The 24,678-nt window shown below is 35.4% G+C and overlaps 2 protein-coding genes across 6 annotated transcripts in view; one reads left to right on the plus strand and one right to left on the minus strand.

The window, feature by feature from the left end:
• The window catches only part of LOC136030131 (D-glucuronyl C5-epimerase B-like), a 141,095-nt gene that overhangs the window by 17,206 nt on the left and 99,211 nt on the right, over positions 1-24,678 (minus strand). For all 5 annotated transcript variants that reach the window (XM_065708818.1, XM_065708816.1, XM_065708819.1 and 2 more), the window contains exon 5: positions 3,584-3,814. In XM_065708818.1, the coding sequence (XP_065564890.1) occupies positions 3,584-3,814 (231 nt within the window). The remainder of the gene's footprint in view (positions 1-3,583; positions 3,815-24,678) is intronic.
• LOC136030132 (uncharacterized) lies at positions 11,876-18,320 on the plus strand. The gene is made up of 2 exons (XM_065708820.1): positions 11,876-11,994; positions 17,842-18,320. The coding sequence occupies exons 1-2, from the start codon at positions 11,965-11,967 to the stop codon at positions 18,268-18,270; spliced, it is 459 nt and encodes a 152-aa protein (XP_065564892.1). The 5' UTR covers positions 11,876-11,964; the 3' UTR covers positions 18,271-18,320.

The following is a 24,678-nucleotide window of genomic DNA, read 5'->3' on the forward strand; positions in this document are numbered from 1 at the left end:
TATACTTAAGTAACACCTACTTCTCAAAATTTCCAAAATCCAATCTCTCCCCCCAAACTCCTTACCAAATATTTCTAAGCGCAACTCCCTCAACTCCCTACATTCTCCTAAAAAATTATGCAAAGGCTCATCCATCTCTCCACACATAGGGTAACTTTAACGACCGTTATAGGCAACTATATAATAGTTAATAACTAGCTACAAGAATTTGGCAGAGAGACAGGCTCGCCATCCACCTAAATTATAGTTAGTTACTAAAACTGTTACTGAGTTACTTAGTGATAGTTACTAAAACTCTAAATTCGAGCTAACAGGATTGTCAATAAAATAATGATCGAATATTTAATTTTGTAGACTTGTGTTTCCTTGACATTATGTTTCAAAGTCAACAAGTTCAGTCGCTGTGCAAAATAAAACAAACAAGGCGGTTCAAATACAAACTAATCATTGCGCAGAAATATTTATTAAAATAGCGCATTTTAAGCTAGATCGGTATTTCATTGGGCCTCAATCTACAAGCATTTAAGATAGTATGGTGTATTTGTTGCCTTGCCTTGTATATTTGATTAACTTATCGCTGGAAAACAGTAAAATTTCCTTCGCGCTCAAAAAAGGTCACGGCCATCCTTTTGCATGAAGGAGGTTTGAATTCAGATCCTTCGAGCTGGAGACCGACTTCGATGTTGTCTTTGTTTTCAAAGCCATACGAAAAGGTTATGCATAGAAGATTGTAAACCATCTGAGTCTATATTGATTTCTCGCAAAAACACAGTTTGGATTCTGGAAAGGCCATTTTACAGTACGTGCAGTCTACCATCTCACAGATTTTGTTAGCTCTGCGCTTGAACGTGGTTAGTTAGTGCTTTCAATTTTCACAGATTTTAGCAAAGCTTTCGATACTGTTGTTTTTAAGATCTTATGGAGCAGGCTACATTGTTTAGGTGTTCAGGATGTATCTTTCAATTGGTTCGAGCCTTGTATTGAAGGGAGAACACTTATAGTGAATATTGATGGCTGCAAATCAAGAAGGTATAGAGTCCAATGGAGAGCTCCACAAGGTTCGGTGCTTGGGCTTCTTCTTTACCTTATCTATGTAGATACCATGCAATTTTATATCCCTGGGACACGTCATCACGCTGATGAAACTGTGTTTACAGTAACATTATCTTGCGAAAACCTTTTTATTGAAAAGGGAAATACGGCCCTAAATGGATTGGCAAGTTTTACGATATTTAGCTGTCTATCTGTTAACGTTTTAAAGACGGATTTCATGACATTTTGTAGAATTGGTACCCCCATTATGTAAAAGAATAAATTTTGTCTGAATTGTGTATTTTTAAATCAAGCTTTTAGGGTTAATTTAGGTTTTTATCTTGATTGAAATGTGAGTTGGAAACTGCACTATGATGGAGTAGCAGGAAAAGTGGCAAGAGGATTGGGTATAATAAGAAGGCTAACGAATGAGCTTCCATCAAGAATTCTAATGATTCTCTATCATTCTCTTATCAATTCGTATCTGTCTTATTGTTGTTTGCTGTGGACTAGTTCAATGAGGAAGATTTTTGTGTCAAGTTTTAAAAGAGTTCAAATTTTACAAAATAAATCTGTTCGTGTCTTATGAGATTGAGTGAGACTTGAAAACAGTACTTTTGAGTTGCTTCAATAAAATCAAAATTGTAAATGTTTACAACTTAAGAAATTATCAACTAGCTATTTTTGTTTATCAATGTTTGAGTCATTATTCACCGGAGTGCTTTTGGGAAATTTTAAGTCTAACTCGTTTAATCATTGTTATGAAATTATGCGTTCTTCAGGGATAGGGTCTTAGGCTCGGAGTATTCACCGAGAATCTTTATTTCCTTATTTTGCAGGGCCTAATTTGTGGGATTCTTCCAGAGAGAATAAGGTTGACAGGTAATGTGAGCTAGTTCAAGATTGGGTTTACTGTTTTAAAAGAGTCAAACTTTAGCGTAAAGAGCGGGCGTTCAGGAGGGAAAAGTCCCTTTCATACACGGAGTAATTTCTGTTCGTTTTAAGTTTTAATGTCGCTCCTTACTTTCCGTTAAAAAACTTTTTTTTCATTTAATCATATACAAACCAATGGGCTTCCTTGATGATTATTGAAAGGTTATGTAAGCGTTATTTTTGCTAATCAATTATTTCTCTTTCTTCTCTTTCTCTCATACGTTGTCAGAGTTGCCAGCGTCTTGACACCTTCCTTACATCTCCAACAAAGAAGAAATAAAAAGAAAAAAGCAAAAGTCTCGACTCTTGAACGTCCTTTTGATCACTAATCCTTATTAAAATGAACTAAACATGTGAAAAATCCCCCCATTCGATTTTCCTCGTCTTTTGCCAGTTTCCGAGGTATGTCTGATAGGTACACTTTTGAAAGATTTAATCCAAGTTTTTCAGTTTTTAGGCCAGGACCTCAGTTTACTTGGCGCCTTCAGGCATTCAGATTAAAGTTAGATTTCTATCAGTTCAGTATTTTACAAAGCGGAATTTTTTTTGCCGCCAATTAATCCAAATTTTTGTAAATTTTGTATATACATCACCAGCAAGCTGCGTAAAAACTGAAAAAAAGGGCTAATACTGCTTAAATTGCACGGATTCATCCCGTAGATTCATTCTCATATGAAACAGACTCTCAGTTTACGTTGTTCTATATTCATAGTTAAATTAATTATTTAAGCTCAAATACATCCGCCTAATCTTCATTTTCAAGCTCTTAAGTCTACGGTCTATTTACATTATTTCTTGTGCTTCTTTTGTCTTTGATCAACTTCACGGCAATCTTCCAAAATCTCTTCGGAAAAACTCCTATGTTTATTTCTGATTCAGCTCCATATAGCCTTCGTTCTTCAAATAATATCCACATTCCGCCTACCCCTACTGTTCGATCAGATTTCACTCCCCACATTGCTTGTCAACAGGTCTAGAATTCCCTACCTTCTTCAGTGCAGAAATGCCACTCGTTTTGGACTTTTAAAAGGACTCTTAAGGATCATTTAATAAAGAATCAAATAGATTATTTTTTTTTCTCTTCTGAGGAGTTAATGGCCCCTGTGTTTTGTTAGTGGTGTGTGGTTTTCCTCTCTGCACTTTGCTCGCAGGCCTCAGGTATGTTCTGTATGTTTTTTCTTTCTTTTTTTTCTCCTTCTAGTTGTTGCTTATATTGTATCCCCCATAAATATGTTGCCTGTAAACTGCTATATGTAATTGCCTATATTTAATTTATTGCTTGTATAATATTTTTTTTTCTTATTCCCCTTGTATCCCTGGCCATGAAGCCTTTCGAGGGGAATTATGTGTATTGTAATTCGATTTTGAATTGTATTTTGTATTGTCTTCTATTTAATATTAATAAACTTCTCTCTCTCTCTCTCTCTCTCTCTCTCTCTCTCTCTCTCTCTCTCTCTCTCTCTCTCTCTCTCTCTCTCTCTCTCTCTCTCTCTCTCTCTCTCTCTCTCTCTCTCTCTCTCTCTCTCTCTCTCTCTCTCTCTCTCTCTCAAGGTTTTTGCGGAATTTCATCCTTTTTGAAGATCCATTCAAGGATAGAAAAAAAACAACGACACTTTACCTTGGGTATTAAATTCAATGACAAAATTATTAATATCAGTTAAAAACTTTCTGGTGAAACTAGCACCATCAGCGACAAACCAAAGTGCCTTTGTGCGGTCACCGTCTTCAAGTACCAGTCTATTTGGTTCTGCTTCTGCTATGTATTTGCTATAGTGCGCCAAACCAAATTGGGCAATCTGAATAGGATAAAAGTATCCTCTTGGCTCCCATTGAGTTGAAACTGGTACCCCTGAAAGTTAGATAAATATACAACACCAGCCAGACAAAAGTGGTGATCTAAAACAACCAACTCAAAGGAACCACTCAGCCCCCCCCCCCAAAAAAAAAAACGCTGTGTACAGTTTTATATTTTAAATAATGCGCACCAGGTATGTCTATTCGTAGTACATGGCACTGTTATTGGTGCTAATTTTAGACATTTTCTGAAGAAAGAAATATATTGGTTACCACAGCCTTTCCATGAATCTTGGAAACAACAAGCATAAGAACGATTGTTGCTATAATTGATTTTTAAAAGTTTCAGGGAGGAAGAACTTGTTTCACCAAGTGCTCGTCATTCAAGATTTTCCTTTTTTTTCTTATTCATTAATATTAGTTTATCGTATTTTATGGTGTCTCTCATTCGTTTGGACTGTAATCGCCAATGCTTAATCAATGGCGCATAATATGGCACAGAACTAGTGTAACCCTTTTCCAAATTCACACCAACATCAAAAATGAAATTACTCAGGAACTTGTATTACACTCCTAATAACTTTACTTCAAATATTATTCTATGCATTAGTTTTTATTTCAACATATAGTAAAATCATCGAGTTAAATAGTTTTGTTGACATTTTTAGTCCCCTTTCAAAATTAGAATGAAGACCATTAAAGAGGGTTTTTAAGCATCAATAGTTGCCACAAGTCGACAAAATACCGCCTAAGAATTGTGCATTGAAACACTGTTGGTTACACCATGCCTGAAGTTGACAACCTTAACATATTTTTCACCAGTTTCACACATCCATTTTTCCCCTAAGAAAAAAATCTCCAGTAATGATTCCAGGCGATTTCTGTACAACATTTCTTTTTTGCTCTGTAGTCAAACGTTTTTAGGAGTTTCAAATCACCAGTACTTTTTATGCCTCAAAATTAAAGAAAATAGTATCCAACATCACTCCCAAACGCGAAGTCTAAATTCATCCATCTTGTCCTAGCCATCTCATCCTTTTTCTCATTGTAGCCATACAAAGAGGGATTGAACCCCATTTTTTCATACAGCTTACTGCTTAAAATACGGTCAGTCAGTCGGGTACCTAAAGCAATCCGTAGACAATTTCTATGGAACACATCAAGCAGATCTTTCTCCGTTTTTCGGAGTCTCCACACTTGAAAACCATACTTGATCACAGTTATGACTGTAGCTTCTAATATTCTAAACTTAGCTTGCAGACTTGCCTTCCAGTTCTTCCAAACTTTTTCAACTGAGAAAATCCAAACTTTTTCGACTGAGAAAAAAACACCCTGGGCTGTGGGTATTGTACTTTTATCATTTTCACTGCACCTACCGTCTTTACTAATAATTAATTAAAAAAGAATTTTCCACAAAACAATTTAAAAAAAGTAAATAACTCCATTAAACCCAAAATGAACAAAAAAGAAAGAATCATATAACCTACCAAGAATACAACTACCATAAACCAACATCAATGAGTAAATGAAATCCAAAACGAACGAAAATCACAATAAATAACCGAATCAAACTCAAAACGAGCAGAAATTAACATGAGTCGGGTTCAAAACCCCTATGCTTTCTAAAAGCCAGAATATAATTTGCACTTTACTGAAAAAATTCAAATGTATGTGCATTGTCAGTTTAATATACATATTAGGGTTGCAAACCTGCACACTATTCGTGTGAAATGCACTCTTTCACGCCACGGACCGGATTTGCACTCTTTTTGCCCATTATTTGCTCTTTGCACTCTATTTTGCATTCTTTTGTGAAATGATGATGGAAAAAGTATCAAGCAAAATAAAAATTCAAATTAAATTATTTAAGCAAAAAGATAGAACAGTTAGCCGGTATGATCTCAGTTTTCAATGCCTGGGCCGTCCCCAAGGCGCCTTTCTGGTATTTTCAAGCTGGTATTCAACTTTTCTGGTATTTACGAAGAAGTAGATAAGATTATATATAAGAAGTGGAAACGTGGTTGATTCAACATCAGACAGGATTTGTCTGGAGCTCAAGATATGAGTATTGTCCAAACGGGCAAATTATATTTAGAGTTTACCTTTGCAAAACCGCTGAAGTAGAGTACAGCATTAATCTCGCTAGAATAATATGAAACCAATTGGAAAATTACCCCTGATGGCAGTGTTCTATTAGACTTGGCACCATGAACACATATCAAATAATCAATGTATTCAATTTGGGTCCTTACATGTACGAATACAAATCCTATTGCACAATCTAGGATTTCCTTGACCATATTCATATTCAAGACCATATTCAAGTATTAACAATACCCTTATCATTGTTAATAGTAGCCCATCAACTGCCAAGACGGGGCAGTGGCTATGCATATTTCAAACAACGAAAAATATTAAATTTCTTGATCCTCTTGGCCTACCGTAAGCTTTCTTCATGCCTCACATTAAAAAATTTCTTGAGCAAAGTGGAAAATCTATTATTCAAATCGGAAGCGAGTAAAAGATTCATCATTTTGATAAATCATTTCTTATGAATTTCTTAGCATTTATGGTGACCATCCTAGATTGAACGACTTTCCAGTTGAAAATACTCTTTCCTATATGTATAATACAAATTTTAGTGCTCTGAGAGTGAAATTCTTTAAAAAAGTTTGTGAATTTGTTTATCAATAAAACTTGTATGTACAAAACTCGGTGTCCTTTAGATTTCTTTTTCTACATATAGGTAACTATCGTTAATGACAAATGGCGGCAGCTCGTCAGGATTCAACTTATATTCATCTTAGCATGCAAAGCCACGGTCAAATTTTCTACAATACAATGTAACTTCATCTTTATTACATTTTCGTAAAGTCAATAATACTATTCATATCCATATTATTATGATTCATATAATAAAATTCACATGTTTTTCTTGTAACAAGAAAAAGGAACATTCCCTATTATGTAACAGGCACCTGCACCTCTTATAAAACATTCTCTATTACGTAACACCCAAAGAAATCATGATTCGGCGAGACCCTAATAGTTTCCCACTACACCCTTAGGTTTTTAAGTAATTAACACATGCATCATTTAGAAAACCCTCCTAATTACGTAACAGACACCTTCATCTTTTAGAAACCATTCCATATTACGTGAGATACACCTGCATCTTGAAGAAGTTTAGAAAAAAGTATCAGGACTGGGATTCGAAGGGATAGGGATGCCGTTAAAAGCAGTGAGGCATCATTACTCTTACTAAACTTACTACCAATCTTCGAGAAAGGAAACTATATTCTCACTTTTAATTCAAAATCTTAGGAAAGATTTTGCAATTTTATATAATTGCTTTTTTTGTAATTTTAACCCGTCAGATAGTTTTGATTTACTATTCGATTAGAGCAGGCAACACACAAACTCAATGATTTAATAAATCTTAATATACTAATAAATCTTAAGAACAAGGCAAAAGGAAGCTAAAACAGATTTGTAATTAATTCTTCGGTTATGAATAGACTATATAGAATTTTCACGACACTGAATCCCCCAAATCACTTCAGCCTTTCGTCGACAGTTTAAACTTGTTTATAGCCCTCTTCCATAGAAGGGTTATACTTAGATGTCCCATAAATTTTTTCTAGTACACTAGAGGAAAACCCCGTCCATTCCCATTAACCGCACCTAAGAACACTCTTTTCTAAATGGATTTCCACTCGAGATCCATTTTCAATCTCTTCTCTAAACAACAATGAAGGACCCAAATCGAATCTGTAACTTGATTCCAACAACGCCTGTTTTTCCTCTGTGAAAGAGGAAGGCGATTCATTTATTCCGCTCTAAATCTTCGCGATACCATTTGGAGCAGAATAGATGATAAGCTTCCTAGGATATATCCACGCAAGTGTCGAAAGGGATGATTTGCTACACTTCATTTGGTAGCGGAAACCTGGAGAGAATGAGATGAGTGCAAGAGCCTTACATTTTACTAGCAAGAATTTGACTTCGATTAAACTTAATATTAAGAAACAAATTGCTCATTTATTCAATCATAGTGTAATTTTTCGTATGTAATAAAACAAGAGCCTGAACTGGAAAAGCATCACCTGGTTTTGTAAACTAAGGGTCTTTTTTTGTTTCTTCGAAGGGCCCATTAAGAAACATCTAGTTACTACAGGAAAAATTGAAAAAGAATATTCGAAAAAAAGTCAAAATATACGAGCGATTTATCGTCAAGAATGGGCGCTGTATGTCACACTAAATTTTTGCCCCCCTCCCCGATTGGTTCCACAATGGGGCACACATCTTGTGGGGTGTTCATCAAATACCAAACACAGAAAAATTATGCGAATATTTTAAGAAATCATTGATGAAAATTAAGGGTGCACGAACAGAAAGTTTGATAATGTTTCCATTAAGAATTATCAATTATAATGTTTCCTGTAAATTTCCAGACCTTTTCCGTTAAGAGACTACCACTTAAACTCCAGTGCAGTAGCCGATTTCGTCCTACGTACTTGACCGCGATGAATATTATCATGCTCGCAAATGAACGCAATGTTAAGTTAGGCTACTTTAATCCTTTAAATTATATTGCTGCTTCTTAAAATTGATTATGTTTTTTTTTACGTTTATTTATTAATCAACTAAACTATTTCTAGAACTAGATCGCTAGTGGTAGTAATTTAACTGAATTACAACTGAAAAAAAGTAGTGGTAGTCCTGTAAGAGGATATGGTACCTCAAATTAATTTTGCGAGCCTCAGCATCAGCTGACCGTCACCAAGACAAAGGCCCCATTAGTTTCTGCATTTTTGCCTTCAATTGCTTCAACAGAAGATGGATACCGTAGTGTTTTTCAATGCTTTAACAGGTACAAATGTTAAAAATGGATTTAAAAGACTGACATTTAATTTGAGGTCAAAAAGGAAATTAAAATCCAGAATTCGGGTATATATATTTATTTTTTAATCAATAATTAAATTTATTATTTTCCGACGTAGAAATCAGAAAAAGAGAATTAGAGGAGAAAAATCCTAGGCTTTTAAAGTAAAAATAGAGTGATTAAACTTAGAGATTAAAGTCATTAGTGATTAGAGACTGAAAATTAACTTTTGTTAGAAGGGGTCTGTAGCACTCCTCAGCCCCCCATTTACTATAGGTGACATATATCAATAATTTAGAACATCAAATTTTGTTAAGAATCGTGATTGGGAAAGTGGGACTGCAGGATGGGGCAACTAGGAGGGGCCTAGTTGCCCTCCAATTTTTTGGTCACTTAGAAAGGACACTAGAACTTTTAAATTAAGCTCGAATGAGCCCCCTCGCAACATTCTAGAGCCAGTGGGTCGAAACGATCACCCCAGGAAAAAAAACAAATTAAAATAAATACGCATCCGTGATCTTTCTTCTGGCAAAAAATACAAAATTCCACATTTTTGCAGATAGGAGGTTGAAACCTTTACACTAAAGTTCTCTGATATGCTAAATCTGATGGTGATTTTCATTCAGAATATATGACTTTTAGGGGGTGTTTCCCCTTTTTTTCGAAAATGAGGCGAACTTTCTCAGGCTCGTAACTTTTGAAGGTTAAAACTAAACTAGATGAAACTTACATATTTAAAATCAGCACAAAAATCCAATTCTTTTGAGCAGGGTCACTCCTTAATTGCTGTTCGTTACCACAAATTGTTTGATTGCATAAGAAAAACAAGCTTTTCAACATAAAGTAAGGAGCAATTTATTATAAGGAGCAACATTAAAACTTAAAACGAAAAGAAATTATTACGTATATGACGGGGTTGTACCCTCCTCTGTACCTCGTTCTTTACGCTAAAGTTTGACTTTCTGTTCCAATTATTTAAGAATGACTCCTAATACACACAGACTGTTTAGTAGAATTATAAGCTTTTTACAAACTCAAAAAAAAACTTTAGCGTAAAGAGCGAGTTACTAGGGAGGGTCAACCCCATTACATACGTGCTAATTTCTGTTCGTTTTAAGTTTCAATCTTGTTCTTTAATTTCAGCTAAAAAAAAAACTGGTTTCTTTTATGTAATTTCGTGGGGGAAAATTCCCTCCCCCCACGAAAACTCTTCCGTGGAAAGATCCTTCCATGTAAACAACCGTAATCAGAAAATCCCCTCCCCCCCATCCGAAATTATCTTTATACTTCCCAATAATATATGTAAGCAATGGGCAAAGTTCATAATTTGCAGCTCGTCCCCCGGAGGCTGTGGGGGGTCAAGTCATCTCAAAGACATAGTTATTGGGGCAACTTTGGGTTAAAAAGAGAGGTGTGAGGAGGGGTAGCTGCCCTCCAACATTTTTGGTCACTTAAAAAGGGCAATAGAGCTTTTGATTTCCAATCAAATGACCCCTCTCTCGATCTTCTAGGATCACTGGTTCGATAAGATTACCCCTGGAAAAAAAAAAAACAAACAAACAAACACGCATCCGTGATCTTCCTTCTGGTAAAAAATTCCAAATTTTGTATATAGGAGCTTATAGCCCCTACAGTAAGGTTCTCTGATATCCTAAATCGCATGGTGTGGTTTTCGTTAAGATCACTTGATTTTTTAGGGATGTTTCCCCCCTTTTCAAAAATTAGCCAAATTTTTTCAGGCTCATAGCATTTGATGGGTCACATTAAACTTCATCAATTTTATTTTGAACAAGCATCAAACCAATTCTTTTGATGTATCTACTATTATCAAAACTTTGTTTCTTACAGTTTCGGTTATTATTGAGCCGCATCGCTCCTTACTTACAGTTCGTTTGAAAGAATGTGCTCCTTACCACGAACTGTTTGAAAGAGCTGAGGTCTACGTGATCATGAATTTATTCCAGGAGGTGTATTTTTTGGGTGGGAGGGAAGATGAGAAGAAACCCAAAAAATAGACAGTGTACGTACAAATATTAAAAATATAAGTAAATAATTAAGATTTTAGGTTACCTTACAGCACGTTATTTACACTCGACTGACCTATAGACTCAGCATTTTTATTTTCTGGCTTTAATTTGTTCATTTGCAGTTGAAAGAAATAGTATATGCTACCTGATATTATACTAGCCTGTTTATCAGCCAGTTACTGCTGAATGAGTTGTAGTCGAGTGGCTACCCAACTCAAAAGTTTTCACAGAATCATTCGTTGTTATTGACTGTCTCAACTACAGTAATTAATCAACGTGATCTACATAGTGGTAAATATTTCGTCAGTGTTACTATCCATTTCCCATAATCCTATTAATCTTTAATCTTTTTGACTAATCTAGAAATTGAGCTGGTAAAATCGCTGCATTTACCAACTGAGTACAAGATTTTGACAGGTCGAGATTTAGATAGTTGTCGCCTCAGAACTTTTATCTTCCTTAATTCATATTATCACGGTATTAATTAAATTTTTTATTGCGGAGGGCCGAGCTTCCCCCCCCCCCCGTGAGTAACGCCCCGGCTCTGTGGTTTAGATCGAGATGTCTTAGATACAAAAGTTCAAGTGAACGTAGCTTGATCAAACTGATTGATATTGCAAGGTAATCCATCTCATCTCTTTGATCTCGTTGAATAATCTCGTCATGCGGATCAGCTAAAAGAGCTTGAGTACATTAAACCAATAGTAATTAAAATCTAAACCAAACGTTTTAATGTTTTTTCCCTTTAAATTTTCACAATATTCTCGTGATGCTAATGAAAATCACTAATAGCAGCAATAGTCACTAAAAACTACTAAGCCAAAAAATAAAAATTCTAGGCATGAAACAAATTCTCGAAAATAGGGATAAAACACTATGGCAACGATGGATTAATGTTAACCTAGGTTTACGCTATGGGCCAAACTCTAATCGACCCATTCAGGTGCTAATCCCAGAAAAAAAAAATACTATCCCAGGACGGTATAATTATCCAGCCTGAAAAAGAAACCTCCTAGAGTAGATTTAACTCGTACTTTATTTTGTTTTAGTTTCGGCCAAGTTTTAGCGCGATCCATTCAATTTAGCGCATCCCCAAAAATTATTTTCGCTACTATTGCTCAGCATAGGCGCATGTTGATTAAAGGTGGGACGTTGGAAAACGCCAACAAGTAAATAAAAGAGAAACTGGCCAAAGATCCTTGAAAGCAATAAGTTATGCAAATGATATTGAAACAAGATTCTTGAACGAGAACATGCAACAGTTTTCCACATGCATTGATACCTATTTAAGCTATGGCTCCTGTAAAACTTATCTTAACCGAGGTTAGTTTTATTCACTTTCTGTTACAGCTTCGTAATATTAACAATTAGTTATATACTTTTAATGCTGTGGTTATAATGCCAGTTTTCCGTATAATGCTTAAAACCATTAGGACTTACCAGTAATTTGACAACTTTGTATTTGGTTTTGGATAAAATATGTTTAAAAAAAGCCGCAAATGTTGGCTCCTGATGAAACAGAGAAAATTTCGATTTGCCTCGGGGAACCAAGAACGGGCACGGGACGGGGGAGAGAAGAAGTCAGCAGAACGTCCAGTTTTACTCCCTTTTCTTTCTTTATTTTTGGGACACAGATTGCAATTTTTGGTAGTTAGGGTAGGTAACATTATAGGCACATAAATAAGGATGGTAATTCGGAACGGTAAAACTTGAGGGGGAGAAGAGAAAGGGCAGACACATCGAAACATATAATACAGGTAAAATGTATGAAAAATGCAAGAAAGCATGGGATATGGGGAGATTACGACTGGAGCAATAGCTGTAACCGAATAAAGAGCGAACCACGGCCTATAGTAAGAGGAATCTTGAAAGCGCATTTTATAAAGAACTGGTCTAGTAAGAAGCATTTCCAATGGATGCTGATTCGGAAAAATAAATAGTGTGTTTGATTCGTCGTTCGAAAAACAAACAAAATTGCTCCTCAAATTACTTCTGTGAACTGGGACCCCCTAGACCCATAGATATCTGAATATAAAGTTTAAGCTGTTAGGAAGATAACTGTTTTGGTTTATTTTTGAGTCTAGTTTTTGGTGGTATAAAGTTTAAGCTGTTAGGAAGATAACTGTTTTGGTTCATTTTTGAGTCTAGTTTTTGGTGGATGAATGTTTCAGAGCCACATTTTTTGGCTTTCTCACTCCCCTCCCCCAAACATAAAATTTGCATTCTCTCGGACCCCCAAGCCACCAAACTTTCCCTGGGTGTTTTAATTCACGGTCATTACCATAATAATTTTCTCCTGAAATATCGACGGGTGGGCCTAAAAAAAAGTTTTCTGATAAAATGAATAAAAACTCTACTTGATCCCTTTGTGGGTGTTGAAGGTAAGTAAATCGCTTACTGGACAAACTTCTAGACAAAAAAAAATCAAAAGTTTAAGAAACACGTTTCGAAATCGACGATCTAGTGAGAAAATAAATAAAAAAACAAGTTTTTTTAAATGAAAGTAAGGTGTGACATTAAAACTTAAAACGAACAGAAATTACTCCGTATATGAAAGGGGCTTTTCCTCCTCAACGCCCCACTCTTTACGCTAAAGTTTGACTCTTTCTCTTAACTCTACATTTTAAAACAGTAAAATTTAGTGAAAATGTTTTGATTTTGGCTCTCCACAGAGGATTAATTAAAACAAAATTTGTATATTTATTTTTTTTGGCTAAATGGCTTTCTCATAATTTTGATCAAATGATTTTGAGAAAAAAAAGAGCGAGAGAGGTGGCCTAGTTGCCCTCCAATTTTTTGATTACTTAAATGATTTGATTACCTCGATTTGATTACCTTGATTACCTTTGATTTGATTACCTCGCTCTTTACACTAAAGCTTAAATTTTGCCGCAGATATAAATAGTTGAAATTACTCAAAATACTTTAGCGTAAAGACCGAGGTATTAGGAGGAGGTGAGCCCCTCATATGGGTAATAATTTCTGTTCGTTTTAAGTTTTAATGCTGCTGCTTACTTCCAGCTGAAAAAGACTTTTCATATTTATTTTTTCATTTTTTTTAAGTAATGCTAGTAAATCATGCGCTCCCTTCATGGAAATTCTTCCTCCATTACAAATTCTTCGATGGAAAGTTCCCCCAGCATATCCCCCTCTTCTCAACCCCTGCCTCCAACCAAAAAATCCTCCTGAAAACGCCTGTACACTTCCCAATAACCATTACTATATGTAAGCACTGGTCAAAGTTTTGAACTTGTAACCCCTCCCACGGGGATTGTGGGAAATTAAGTCGTCCCCAAAGACTTAGTTATAAGGTTTTTCGACTAAGCTGAATAAAATGGCTATCTCAGAATTTTGATCCGTTGACTTTGGGAAAATAATTAGCGTGGGAGGGGGCCTAGGTGCCCTCCATTTTTTTGGTCACTTAAACAGGGCACTAGAACTTTTCATTTCTGTTATAATGAGCCCTCTCGCAACATTCTAGGACAACTGGGTCGATACGATCACCCCTGGGAAAAAAAAAAAACAAAAACAAAAAAAACAAATAAACACGCATCCGTGATCTGCCTCTTGGCAAAAAATATAAAATTCCACATTTTTGTAGATAGAAGCTTGAAACTTCTGCAGAAGGGTTCTCTGATACGCTGAATCTGATGGTGTGATTTTCGTTAAGATTCTATGACTTTTAGGGGGTGTTTCCCCCTATTTTCTAAAATAACGCAAATTTTCTCAGGCTCGTAACTTTTGATGGGTAAGACTAAAGTTGATGAAACTTATATATTTAAAATCAGCATTAAAATGCGATTCTTTTGATGTAGCTATTGGTACCAAAATTCCATTTTTTAGAGATTTGGTTACTATTGAGCCGGGTCGCTCCTTACTACAGTTCGTTACCACGAACCGTTTGAAAAAGCATTTGAAGCTTGTTCAGCAATAGCAACTATCATCTAGGTTAGTTACAAAAGGTTTATTGTAAAGCGAAAAAGCCAGAAACTTCACGAAAATTATTTCGGAAAAAAATGGAACGACCCAAATTAAGTTTAAAACAAAGTTATTCTTATGGATGTAAAAAGCGGAATTGAGACTTAAAACAAAAAAAAATCGTAATCTCCGAAGCAAAAATTCCTTCGCAGATTATGCAAGATATATCTACAAAACTAGCTAAAATAAACTGAATCGTGAGAATTTTTGCTTCTGTAGATTTTTAAAAATTAGTGCTTTACTGAAAAATGAGCTTGCTAGAGTTTTTACATAGAATTATAATTGTACAATACAAATTATCGATATCTTAGCCGACGAATGACTATTCAGAGCCTTATAAGTTAGTCTATTATTTTCTACAGGCTAATTACTGAATTTTCTGCTCCCAAGAGAATATGTTGTTTTCGGGGGTTAGTTTTACGTTTTCAGTAAGGGGCTAGATTCTTGTAAATATACCTTGTTTCATCTCCAAAGCAATATTTTTTTTCGTTTAAGTTTTAATTTAGCCTTTTCATTCCGGAAAAAAGTTCTTTTTTCTTAAAATTAATGGATACAAATCTAAAAGAAAAAAAAACCTGAGACAATTCTTTCCCAGTATACACTTTAGAATCCTATTTCGCTTTAATCTACATTTTTAAAGTTAATTACAGAATGGATGCCTAGGAAATATGGGTCTTGGTATATATAAAACACCGTAAGCACTGTTCAGAAGCCGAATAAGCTAACAATATAATAATCATAACGGGGATCTAAGGGACAGGGAGAGCAATCCCCCCCAATAGGCTAATGTACAGTTACGATTTAAGTGAATAGGGTAAATCCCCCTCGTCATAAGGCACAATAGCGTACATTGTTGAGTGATTCTCCGTGGGAAAATACTGTGACCGTGAAAAAGTTTTGCTTTTTCATCTAACAGGTCTTAAAAGCAAAATTCTTGCTGGTAAATCTATATAACGCGTAGTCTAAGAAGAAATAAAAGAAAAAACTATAGTAAAATATGTCTGCAAACACTTCAGAATAAAGATACGAAGCAATGAAGCAGAAACTCATTTCATTACCACCAAGAGATTTGAATTCGTTTATCATATGTTAAAGATATATTAGCTTTCCTACGGCAGCTAATATTAAACACAGCTTATTCCCTTGAAGTTACTAAAATTATGGTTAAGTGAATGAACTTAAACTGTAGGGCTGACCAGTAGGAGGAAGAGTGAAAGAGACACTTTTTTTGGAAAGTGAGAATAAGCGATAGCACAATGTACTTCTTATTCCTTGTTTTCGTTATTACATGAAACAGAGTATTGTTTCTAGAGAACCACTTTCTTTTTTTGTCAAACACAACAGAAAAAAAAAAAAAAAGACTAAAGAAAAAGCAAAGAAACAGGTCTAATGCTGTCAAAAACGTAAGGGAAGAAATAGAGAGAGGTTAAAAAAAGAGATTATTGCGACTGTGTCAAATAAGAAGTCTGAGGAGGAGGAGGAGGCAATGAGAACTGATTGTCCTTTCTTCTCATAAAGATCACCCAAAAAGAAGGGTAGACTAGGTTTTGATAAAGGACGGTAAATACTTCATCTCCTCCGAGCAGGTCGGTTGCCCCCTAGGAAAAATTCCTATCTGCACCCATAATAACAAAGCGGCAATTACTGATCTTTTCATTTTTCATTCTTTTTTTTTTGCTAAGTTATTTGTTTATGGAGTTAATCAGTTTAAAACACGATACCGTAAAATGCTCTTAATAAAGAAACAAACAAAACGACCCGCACAAGATAACACTACAATACTTGTTCAGGCCGATTGTTAACCTAATTAAGTAAAGAAAAAACATTTTTTTTTTCAACTGGAAGTAAGGGACAACAATACTACTTGAAACGTACACAAATTATTCCGTGTATAAAGGGAACTGCCCCTTCCTCATCCCTCGCTCTGTATGCTAAAGTTTTACTTTTTTCATAATTCTTTAAAACGACTACTGAAACCTTAATTGGTTTCATAGGTCACTTAATTGGAACAGGAAGCTTTTTTAAAGCAACAAAAAAAAACTTCAGTGCGACGAGAGACGGCTGAGAAAGGGGTAACCCCCTCATATACGGACCAACTTATGTTTATTTTACGTTTTAATGTTGCTCCTTGCTTTCAGTTGAAAGGAAAACCCCGGAAAACCCCTTCACTTGAAAAATTCCTACCGTAGAAAATCCCTCCTGGACAATGCTCAGAAAATTCCCTCCGGACGATTCCTCCTTGAAATTCTGCTTTCTTTAATTGAAGGATTTTTAATTTAATTTCAGATCATTTTTCAAAATATGCTGGAGATTCCTCCAACCCCTCCTTCGAAAAATTTCCCATTAATTGCCCTCTCATGGAAAGTTCTCCCTAAAAAAAATCTCAGTGTGCTTCCCAGTAGCAAATAATATATGTTATGGGCAGATTACATAACTTACAACACTTTCCCCATGGACTGTTTTCAACCCCAAGGGTATAGTTCTTGGACTTTCTAACTATGCTGAATCAAATGGGCATCTCACAACTTTGATCGGATGCCCTTGGGAGAAAAGGGGGGCAGAAGAGGGGATAGTTACACTCCAATCTTTTTAGTCACTCAAAAAGGGCACTAGAGTTTTTAATTACCGTTCAAACAAGCCTTCTCCCGAGCTTCTAGGACTGTTGGTTCGATACAATCACGACAGGCAAAAAAAAAAAAAAAATAAGCAAACAAGTAAACACACATCCGTGGTCTTTCTTCTGGCAAAAATGCCAAAATTCCATATTTATGTAAATAGGTGCTTGAAATCTCTACACGTGGGTTCTCTGATATGTTGAGTCTGATGGTGTGATTTTCATTAAGATCAATCGACTTTTTAGAGGTGTTTTTGTCCTTTCTCAAAAATTCGGCGAATTTTCTCAGGCTCGTAGTTTTTGATGGGTAGCCTAACATTGAATTTAATAAATTTTACGTATTTTGAGTCAGCATAAAAAGCCAATTTTTCAGTGTATTAATTGTTATCAAAACTCCTTTTTAGAGTTTCGGTTACTGTTGGACTGAATCGCTCCTTACTTACAGTTCGTGATCTTGGCCTGTATAGTAGGTGGAATTTTTAGCTGCTTGTGCCATCTTTGGCAGTAATTGCTGATCTTTTTCTATCATCAGTCTCACAAATAGGTTGTCTATTCTTATCCAAATCCTATATTTTTAGTTAATCCTTATCGTCAGTTTCCTCGGTATTCAAGCACTTCCTTCCGACAGAATAACACCATTGGATTTACACAGCAAGAAGACAGTTTCCGAGGGGAGTGTCCCAGAAAAAAAGGTTGAAGATCAGATCCCAGAACAAAAAGTTGAAGATGAGATCCTAGACCAACAAACTGAAAATTTTATCTCAGGACAGCAGATTAAAGATCATATTCCAGAACAAGCAGTTGAAAATCAGATCAGAGAACAACAAGTCGCCAATCAGAATATAACTGCTGTACAAACAAGAAGAAAACCAAAAATATTGTTGTTCGTTTTTGATTACTTAAGAAGGATTAGAAGCGAAAAGGGTGATAGATGGCTATATTGTATTGTCTACTATCTTGGCTGTTATCAGATCTATCCACCACCAGCCAAGGTAACCTTAGGATAGATATGTTACAGTTGGAGATATTATTTTACAATTATATTTATTTTCGAAGACATATTTATGAATACAGTTTTGAAGCATCAAGGAAAATTTAAAAACGAATACGATTTCCGCAGCAGTCAATGAAACAAATGAGTAAAGCTGGAGCTTTTATTTTCATGTTATAGATACGGATTCGGTATCATTTAAATAAATGCCTGGATTAGAATAAAATCCAGCGAATAAAACACTTGGATAAAATCCTTAACTTACATGGTTTAGTATCGCACATGAAACACTTACTTGCCAAGATTTTTAAGTGGAATGGTCAAGTGTAACAGGAAAAATCGAAATCTTAGTAAGAACGGTTGAAAAATAAGCAGATTGTACTAGTACATAAAACCTGGAAAGTAATCGGCAAAAATTTTAATTTAGAGGAAAGTTGCAATAATATATAAAGAGAAAATTGGAAACTTCATGTCTCATAAACCTAAAGTAAAATAGTTTATTTGAGCGCCCTTTACGGCTAACTTCGAAAAGCGATTTATTTATATTTGAGCGCCCTTTACGGCTAACTTTACGGCTAAATTTCGAAAAAGAAGAGTTGTGGGTTATACTTCAGGCATTAATAATTGTTGAACACGGTTATTGTGCTGCTCCAATTTAACAGTGTAAGCTTTACAGTGCGAATTTGCTCCATATTCGTCTCCTGTTTTTCGTTTATTAATTGGCAAACAAAACAAAAACTTTGTTTTTCTTATGGAAATAAAGAACGAAGTTGAATCTTAAAACAAACAAAATAATTACTTCGGAAATTACTGAAGACATAACCACAAACTAACTGAAATAAACTAACTGAAGATATTTTTTACTATCTGTAGAATTCTAAAAACTAGCACCTTACTGAAAACATAAAACCAACCTAAAAAAAATTACGAATTTTTTTTAAAATTCGATTTTTTTAAAAATTAATTTTTTTTTTAATTTAAAAAGAAATTTGGAATTTTTAGAATTCTAAAAACTAGCACCTTACTGAAAACATAAAACCGACCTAAAAAAAAATTACGAATTTTTTTAAAAAATTTGATTTTTTTAAAAATTAAAATTTTCTTTTTTTTAATTTAAAAAAAATTTAGAATTTTTAGAATTCTAAAAACTAGCACCTTACTGAAAACATAAAACCGACCTAAAAAAATGGCATATTCCCTCGGAATCAGAAAATTGTATGACTAATCCACAGAAATCAAAAGACTAACTTACAAGTTCTCAATGGTCTTTCACTGATCATGATATCAATAACTTTTTGAATACAGTAAAGCGCTAATCTTGAATTTTCATAGTGGTATTTTAAAATATCACGAGTAATTTTTGCTTAAGCTAGTTTTGTAGATATATCTTGCGTAATCTGCGAAGCAATAATTTTTTTAAGTTTCTCAACTTCACTCTTTACTTACATATGAAAAATTTTGCAAATTAATTTTTGCTCATTTCTTATTTTTCTAGAGATACGCGTTCAACCTTACACAAACAATAATCTTTGTTTAGTTTAGTCAATAAAACTAGAAAAGTCAATATGATATTTTATTCAAATATAACATTAAATATAAGTTTCACATCCCCCATTACCTTAAATTACCTTAAATCGCATTGTCCAGCGAAATAAGGATTAAATCCTGTAGAATCGCTGGTTAGTGATGACGATGGTTGGACGTCACAACGGCATCCCACTCAGTTCGCCATGGCTTTGATGACTATTCTCCATCAACGGCTCTTTTAAAGGCAGCTGTGCTGGGGGTAGTGACCGCTTTTCGGTGAGAGAATTCCACAAACTCACTATTCTATAAGTGAATAAGTTATTGCGTAGTCTAGTGGCAGCTCTCTTCTGATACAGTTTCCGACTATGCCCCCTAGTTCTGGCAGACTTGTCAAGTTGAAATAGCTTATTTAATGGAGAGCTGTAATTCAGGAGCTTATGCGTCATGATAATATCACCCCTTTTACGTCTGTAGACAAGAGTGGGGAGTTTCAGCCTCTTCAGACGGGATGAGTAGTTTAAATATTTGCATCCCTTAATTGCTTTCGTAGCCCATCTCTGAACTGTTTCTAACTTCCGCTGGTCACCTTTGTTGAGGGGGCTAGCAACACACATGCCAAACTCCAAATTAGGCCTGACCAATGCCTTATATAATTTAGTCATCACCATAGGTGACCTGCTAGTGATTGTTCTTTTTATAATGCCCAGGGTTTGGAGTGCTTTGGCTACGGCTGTCTGTGTGTGTATAGTGAATTTTAATTCATTATCAACTATGACACCCAAGTCTCTCTCCACTTCAGATGACATAATAGTCTGCCTTGATCCATCCATCCCTAACATATGATAAGGGCATTTCTCATTTTTCTTTCCAAAGTGGATTGTTCGACATTTGTTTACATTGAATTCAAGCCTCCACAAAGTTGTCCAATGGGAACTTTTCCCTTAAACTTTTCCAGAAAGATATGTGATTCTTAGAGGATTCCCGTCCTACTTGTGAATCGCTTTTCCAAGATTGGGGGGAGGGGCTCAAAACCCCCTGTTTAGGGATTTAGACCATTAAAAACTAGTTGGTCAATTTGGAATCTGCTTTTGTTGGCATTTTGATCCTCTTTATCTGGAAATTGATTTTTATGGCAGAAATTGGCAGAAAACAGCACTTTGCTGTGTTTTATCTAGGTAGGGATTCCAATGCTTCAGTCGAAATCATGAAAAATCAATTGGCTATCTTAGAATTTCCATTCTTTGATATTTTGACCCTCTCTGGGCCAAAACTGATGTTTTATGGTACAAAACTGGCTAAAAACGCCACTTTACTAGGGTTTGTCGGGATGGGGAATGGTTACCATTCCGTTTCAACTGGTTATTCTTTCTCGCTACACAGTTTTCTTTTAAATACACGTTGTTAAAGTTCCAGATACACCCTCTTTACTAGGTTGCACCTACCGCTGCAATCATATGGTTGTCATCATATTACAAAACCGACAAGACAGCGCAGTGCAATAGTTTAAAACAGTGGACGTTTTACTCTCAATCTTATTTAAACACTTAGAATCTATTTTAATAAATATTACACAGCTAGTGTTTGATTTTGCTTGATTGAATTTTGATAAATAGGAGGCTCCTAGAACTCATAGATAATTCCTTGATCTATCAAAGGTTATTAGTCCTTTATAAATTTCGACGAATGATGATAAAGTTCAAAAGGGCAAGTGCGAAGAAAGGGATTCTCTGAGAAAGAGCATTAGAACCTTTACAATTTTCTCCGTAATCTACTACATTTTTTCACAGAATGCGTCTGTTCTTGCATGTCCTCGAGTTTGCCCACTTTCGCAGAGGAAAGCTACAGAGCTCGAATTTTGTAAAAGAAAAGTAGATAATAAGCTACTTGCGGTTTCAGCATAATAACCGAAACAAATCATGCCTGTTTCCAGGGGTTGATACAAGTCATCTTAATCGACCTACTATAGTTGGCAAAAATTTTCATGTTTTACATTTCTTCTATGAATAGCCGTGCACGAGTCTTAAGCCCCTTCGTCATCAAAAGCCTTTTACATTGTTTACAAAAATGTTCACTCGACACTAGGCAATTCTTGGTCATCTTGCACTACCCAAAGAGCCTATACTAGCTATGCCCTTTTTTAAGAAAAGGCCGTTTTTCCCTCGTAACTTTTACCAAACCTTTAAGTTCTGTTTACGATATTTGAAAATATTGAATCCTGACAGAATAAAACATAAAATAATACCATGCTATGACGATACTATAAACTTGGTATTGCAATATCACTTTCTCTTAATTAGTTCTTTTTTCTCTTAATGATGCAAGAAACCAAAAAAAAAAAAAGTCTAAAACTAATCTCTTCAACCTGCCATGCTTCAAGTTTGGATGTATCGAAAACCTTTTGTATTTTAAAGAGTTCAGCTTCCATTCTTGTTTTAGTTCTTTAGGATCCAAGTAAAAGAAAAATAAGGAGATTTCAAAATTATGAACTAAAAAAACAAAAAAAAACAGGAAACTCAACTATTTGACAGATTTTTTTTTTACAGGGATGAAAGATCTAATCTTCCAGCTCTGATTCTGAAAATATTCTTAAGAAAATATCTTGAAAGAGCTGATTCACTGTCAAAAGAGGAATCCATCACACTATTTCAAGAAACCAAAGCAAAAAAAAAAATTTTACTTTAGGGGTGAACCTTCTCAAAATGTATGTCGTAAAAATTTTATACTTACGTATTTGTCTCATTTTACTACTACTACTACTAATAACTCACTACAGCACCAAGCCGCCTGAGGCCAACACAGCTACGCACGCTCCTCCTCCAACCTAATCTATTTAAAGCCTCCCTCTTTACACCCTCCCAGGAAGTTCCCATTTCCTTTAAATCCTTATTTATGACATCCTCCCAACCCAGACAAGGACGACCTGCTTTCCGTGTAGCCCCAGACGGTTGGCCAAAAAGGACAATCTTTGGTAATCTGTCATCCTTCATCCGTAGAACGTGGCCTAGCCATCTCAACCTTTCTTTCATTATAGCCCCAGAAAGCGGGATTGAACCACACTTTTCGTACAACCTACTGTTTGAAATACGGTCAGTCAGCCGGGTACCCAGAACAATCCGTAGGCAATTTCTCTGGAAAACATCTAGTAAATTTTCATCTGCTTTTCGGAGTGTCCATGCTTCAGAGCCATATTTGACCACTGTCATCACTGTAGCTTCCAATATTCTAATCTTGGTTTGTAGGCTTATCTTTCTATTCTTCCAAACTTTTTTTAACTGTGAAAAAACACCCTGAGCTTTAGCTATTCTACTTTTAACACCTTCACTGCTCCCACCATCTTTACTAATAATACTACCAAGGTAACTGAAGCTCCCAACCTGATCAATTTTTTCGTTACCTAAGGTCACCTGTTCATCTTCACTTATTCCTAACCTTAGTGACTTAGTCTTCTTAACATTAATTTTCAAGCCTATTTTAGCACCCTGAACTCGTAAAACCTCTAAAAATTCATTCATTTTGCTCACACTTTCATCTAATATGCTTAAATCATCAGCATAATCTAAGTCCAGGAGCGTTCTTCCTCCCCATTTGATTCCATGGTCTCCAATTGCCTTTCCTGTGCTCCTTAAGACGAAGTCCATCAAAATGATCCATATAAAGGGGGATAGAACACAACCCTGCTTAACTCCTGATTTAATACAAAACCAGTTGCTAACCTCATTTCCTACCTTAACCGCAGCAGTATTATTCTCGTACATAGCGCAAATCACTTTAATGTATTTTTCTGGTATACCATATAACGATAAGACCTTTGTTAACGCTGTTCTATCAACAGAATCGAAAGCTTGCTCATAATCGATAAAACTAAGGACCAAAGGTGTTTGACAACGAAGGGACTTCTCAATTATTAACCTAAGAGTGAAAACATGGTCGACACATCCTCTACCTTTTCTAAAACCGCATTGTTCTTCCCTTAAAACTTTGTCTACAGCATGTCTCAGTCTAAAAAGTATCATATTACTCAGTAATTTGCTACCTACAGAGACCAGACTAATGCCTCGATAATTCCGACATTCACTCTTGTCACCTTTCTTATACAGTGGTTTAATTAAGGTTTTCCTAAAATCATTGGGTACTTCCCCTTTTTCAAAAATCATGTTCATAATCTTCAGTAGCTTATTCCTAACCTCAGAGCCACCATATTTAAGGAACTCATTAATCATACTATCAGCACCTGGGGCCTTATTATTTTTTAATCCTTCTAGTACTGTCGCTAATTCTTCCTCACTAAACAAATCTTCCTTCACATCCAAGGTATCACAAACTTTTTCATTTTCATCTATATCTTTTCCTGCAACTGTATCTCGGTTTAGCACATTCTCAAAATGTTCCACCCATCTTTCTTTAACTTTTTCCTTATCACTAATTGTGACCCCATTTCTATCTTTAACTGGGACTAGTCCGGATCGGCTACTCCCTTTCAATTTATTAACATGCCAGTATAATATTTTACTATTATGCCGTCTAGCCGCATCTTCCAGATCCTCAGCAATTTTATCCATCGCCTCCATTTCACATCTCCTTAGTTCATATTTTAATGCTTTCTCCACTTTCTTTACATCCCTTTTGTTTTCATACGACCTATCGCTCAGATAATTCTTATACAAACCCCTTCTACTCTCTATTAAACCTAAAGCTTTTTCATTAATATTCCTAGTTGCTGTCTTAGCACTCTTCCCTAGGAAACCATCAGCAACTTCACAAATTGTTTTTCTGAAATTATTCCATCCATCTTCCACATTGTCAAATTTTAAACCCTCAAGTTTAGTACTCAACTGTTCCTGGAATTTTTTTCTCAAATTTTCATCCTGAAGTCTACCAACATCATAACTTCCCGGGA

The sequence above is a fragment of the Artemia franciscana genome, chromosome 8 (assembly GCF_032884065.1).
Source record: "Artemia franciscana chromosome 8, ASM3288406v1, whole genome shotgun sequence".
NCBI classification, from domain to species: domain Eukaryota; kingdom Metazoa; phylum Arthropoda; class Branchiopoda; order Anostraca; family Artemiidae; genus Artemia; species Artemia franciscana.

Bases quoted from the DNA above. Each gene is read 5' to 3' on its own strand.
- LOC136030132 (XM_065708820.1), top strand. From the start codon at position 11,965: ATGGCTCCTGTAAAACTTATCTTAACCGAG. The intron at 11,995-17,841 runs GTTAGTTTTATT...CTATATTTTTAG, and splicing joins TAAAACTTATCTTAACCGAG to TTAATCCTTATCGTCAGTTT.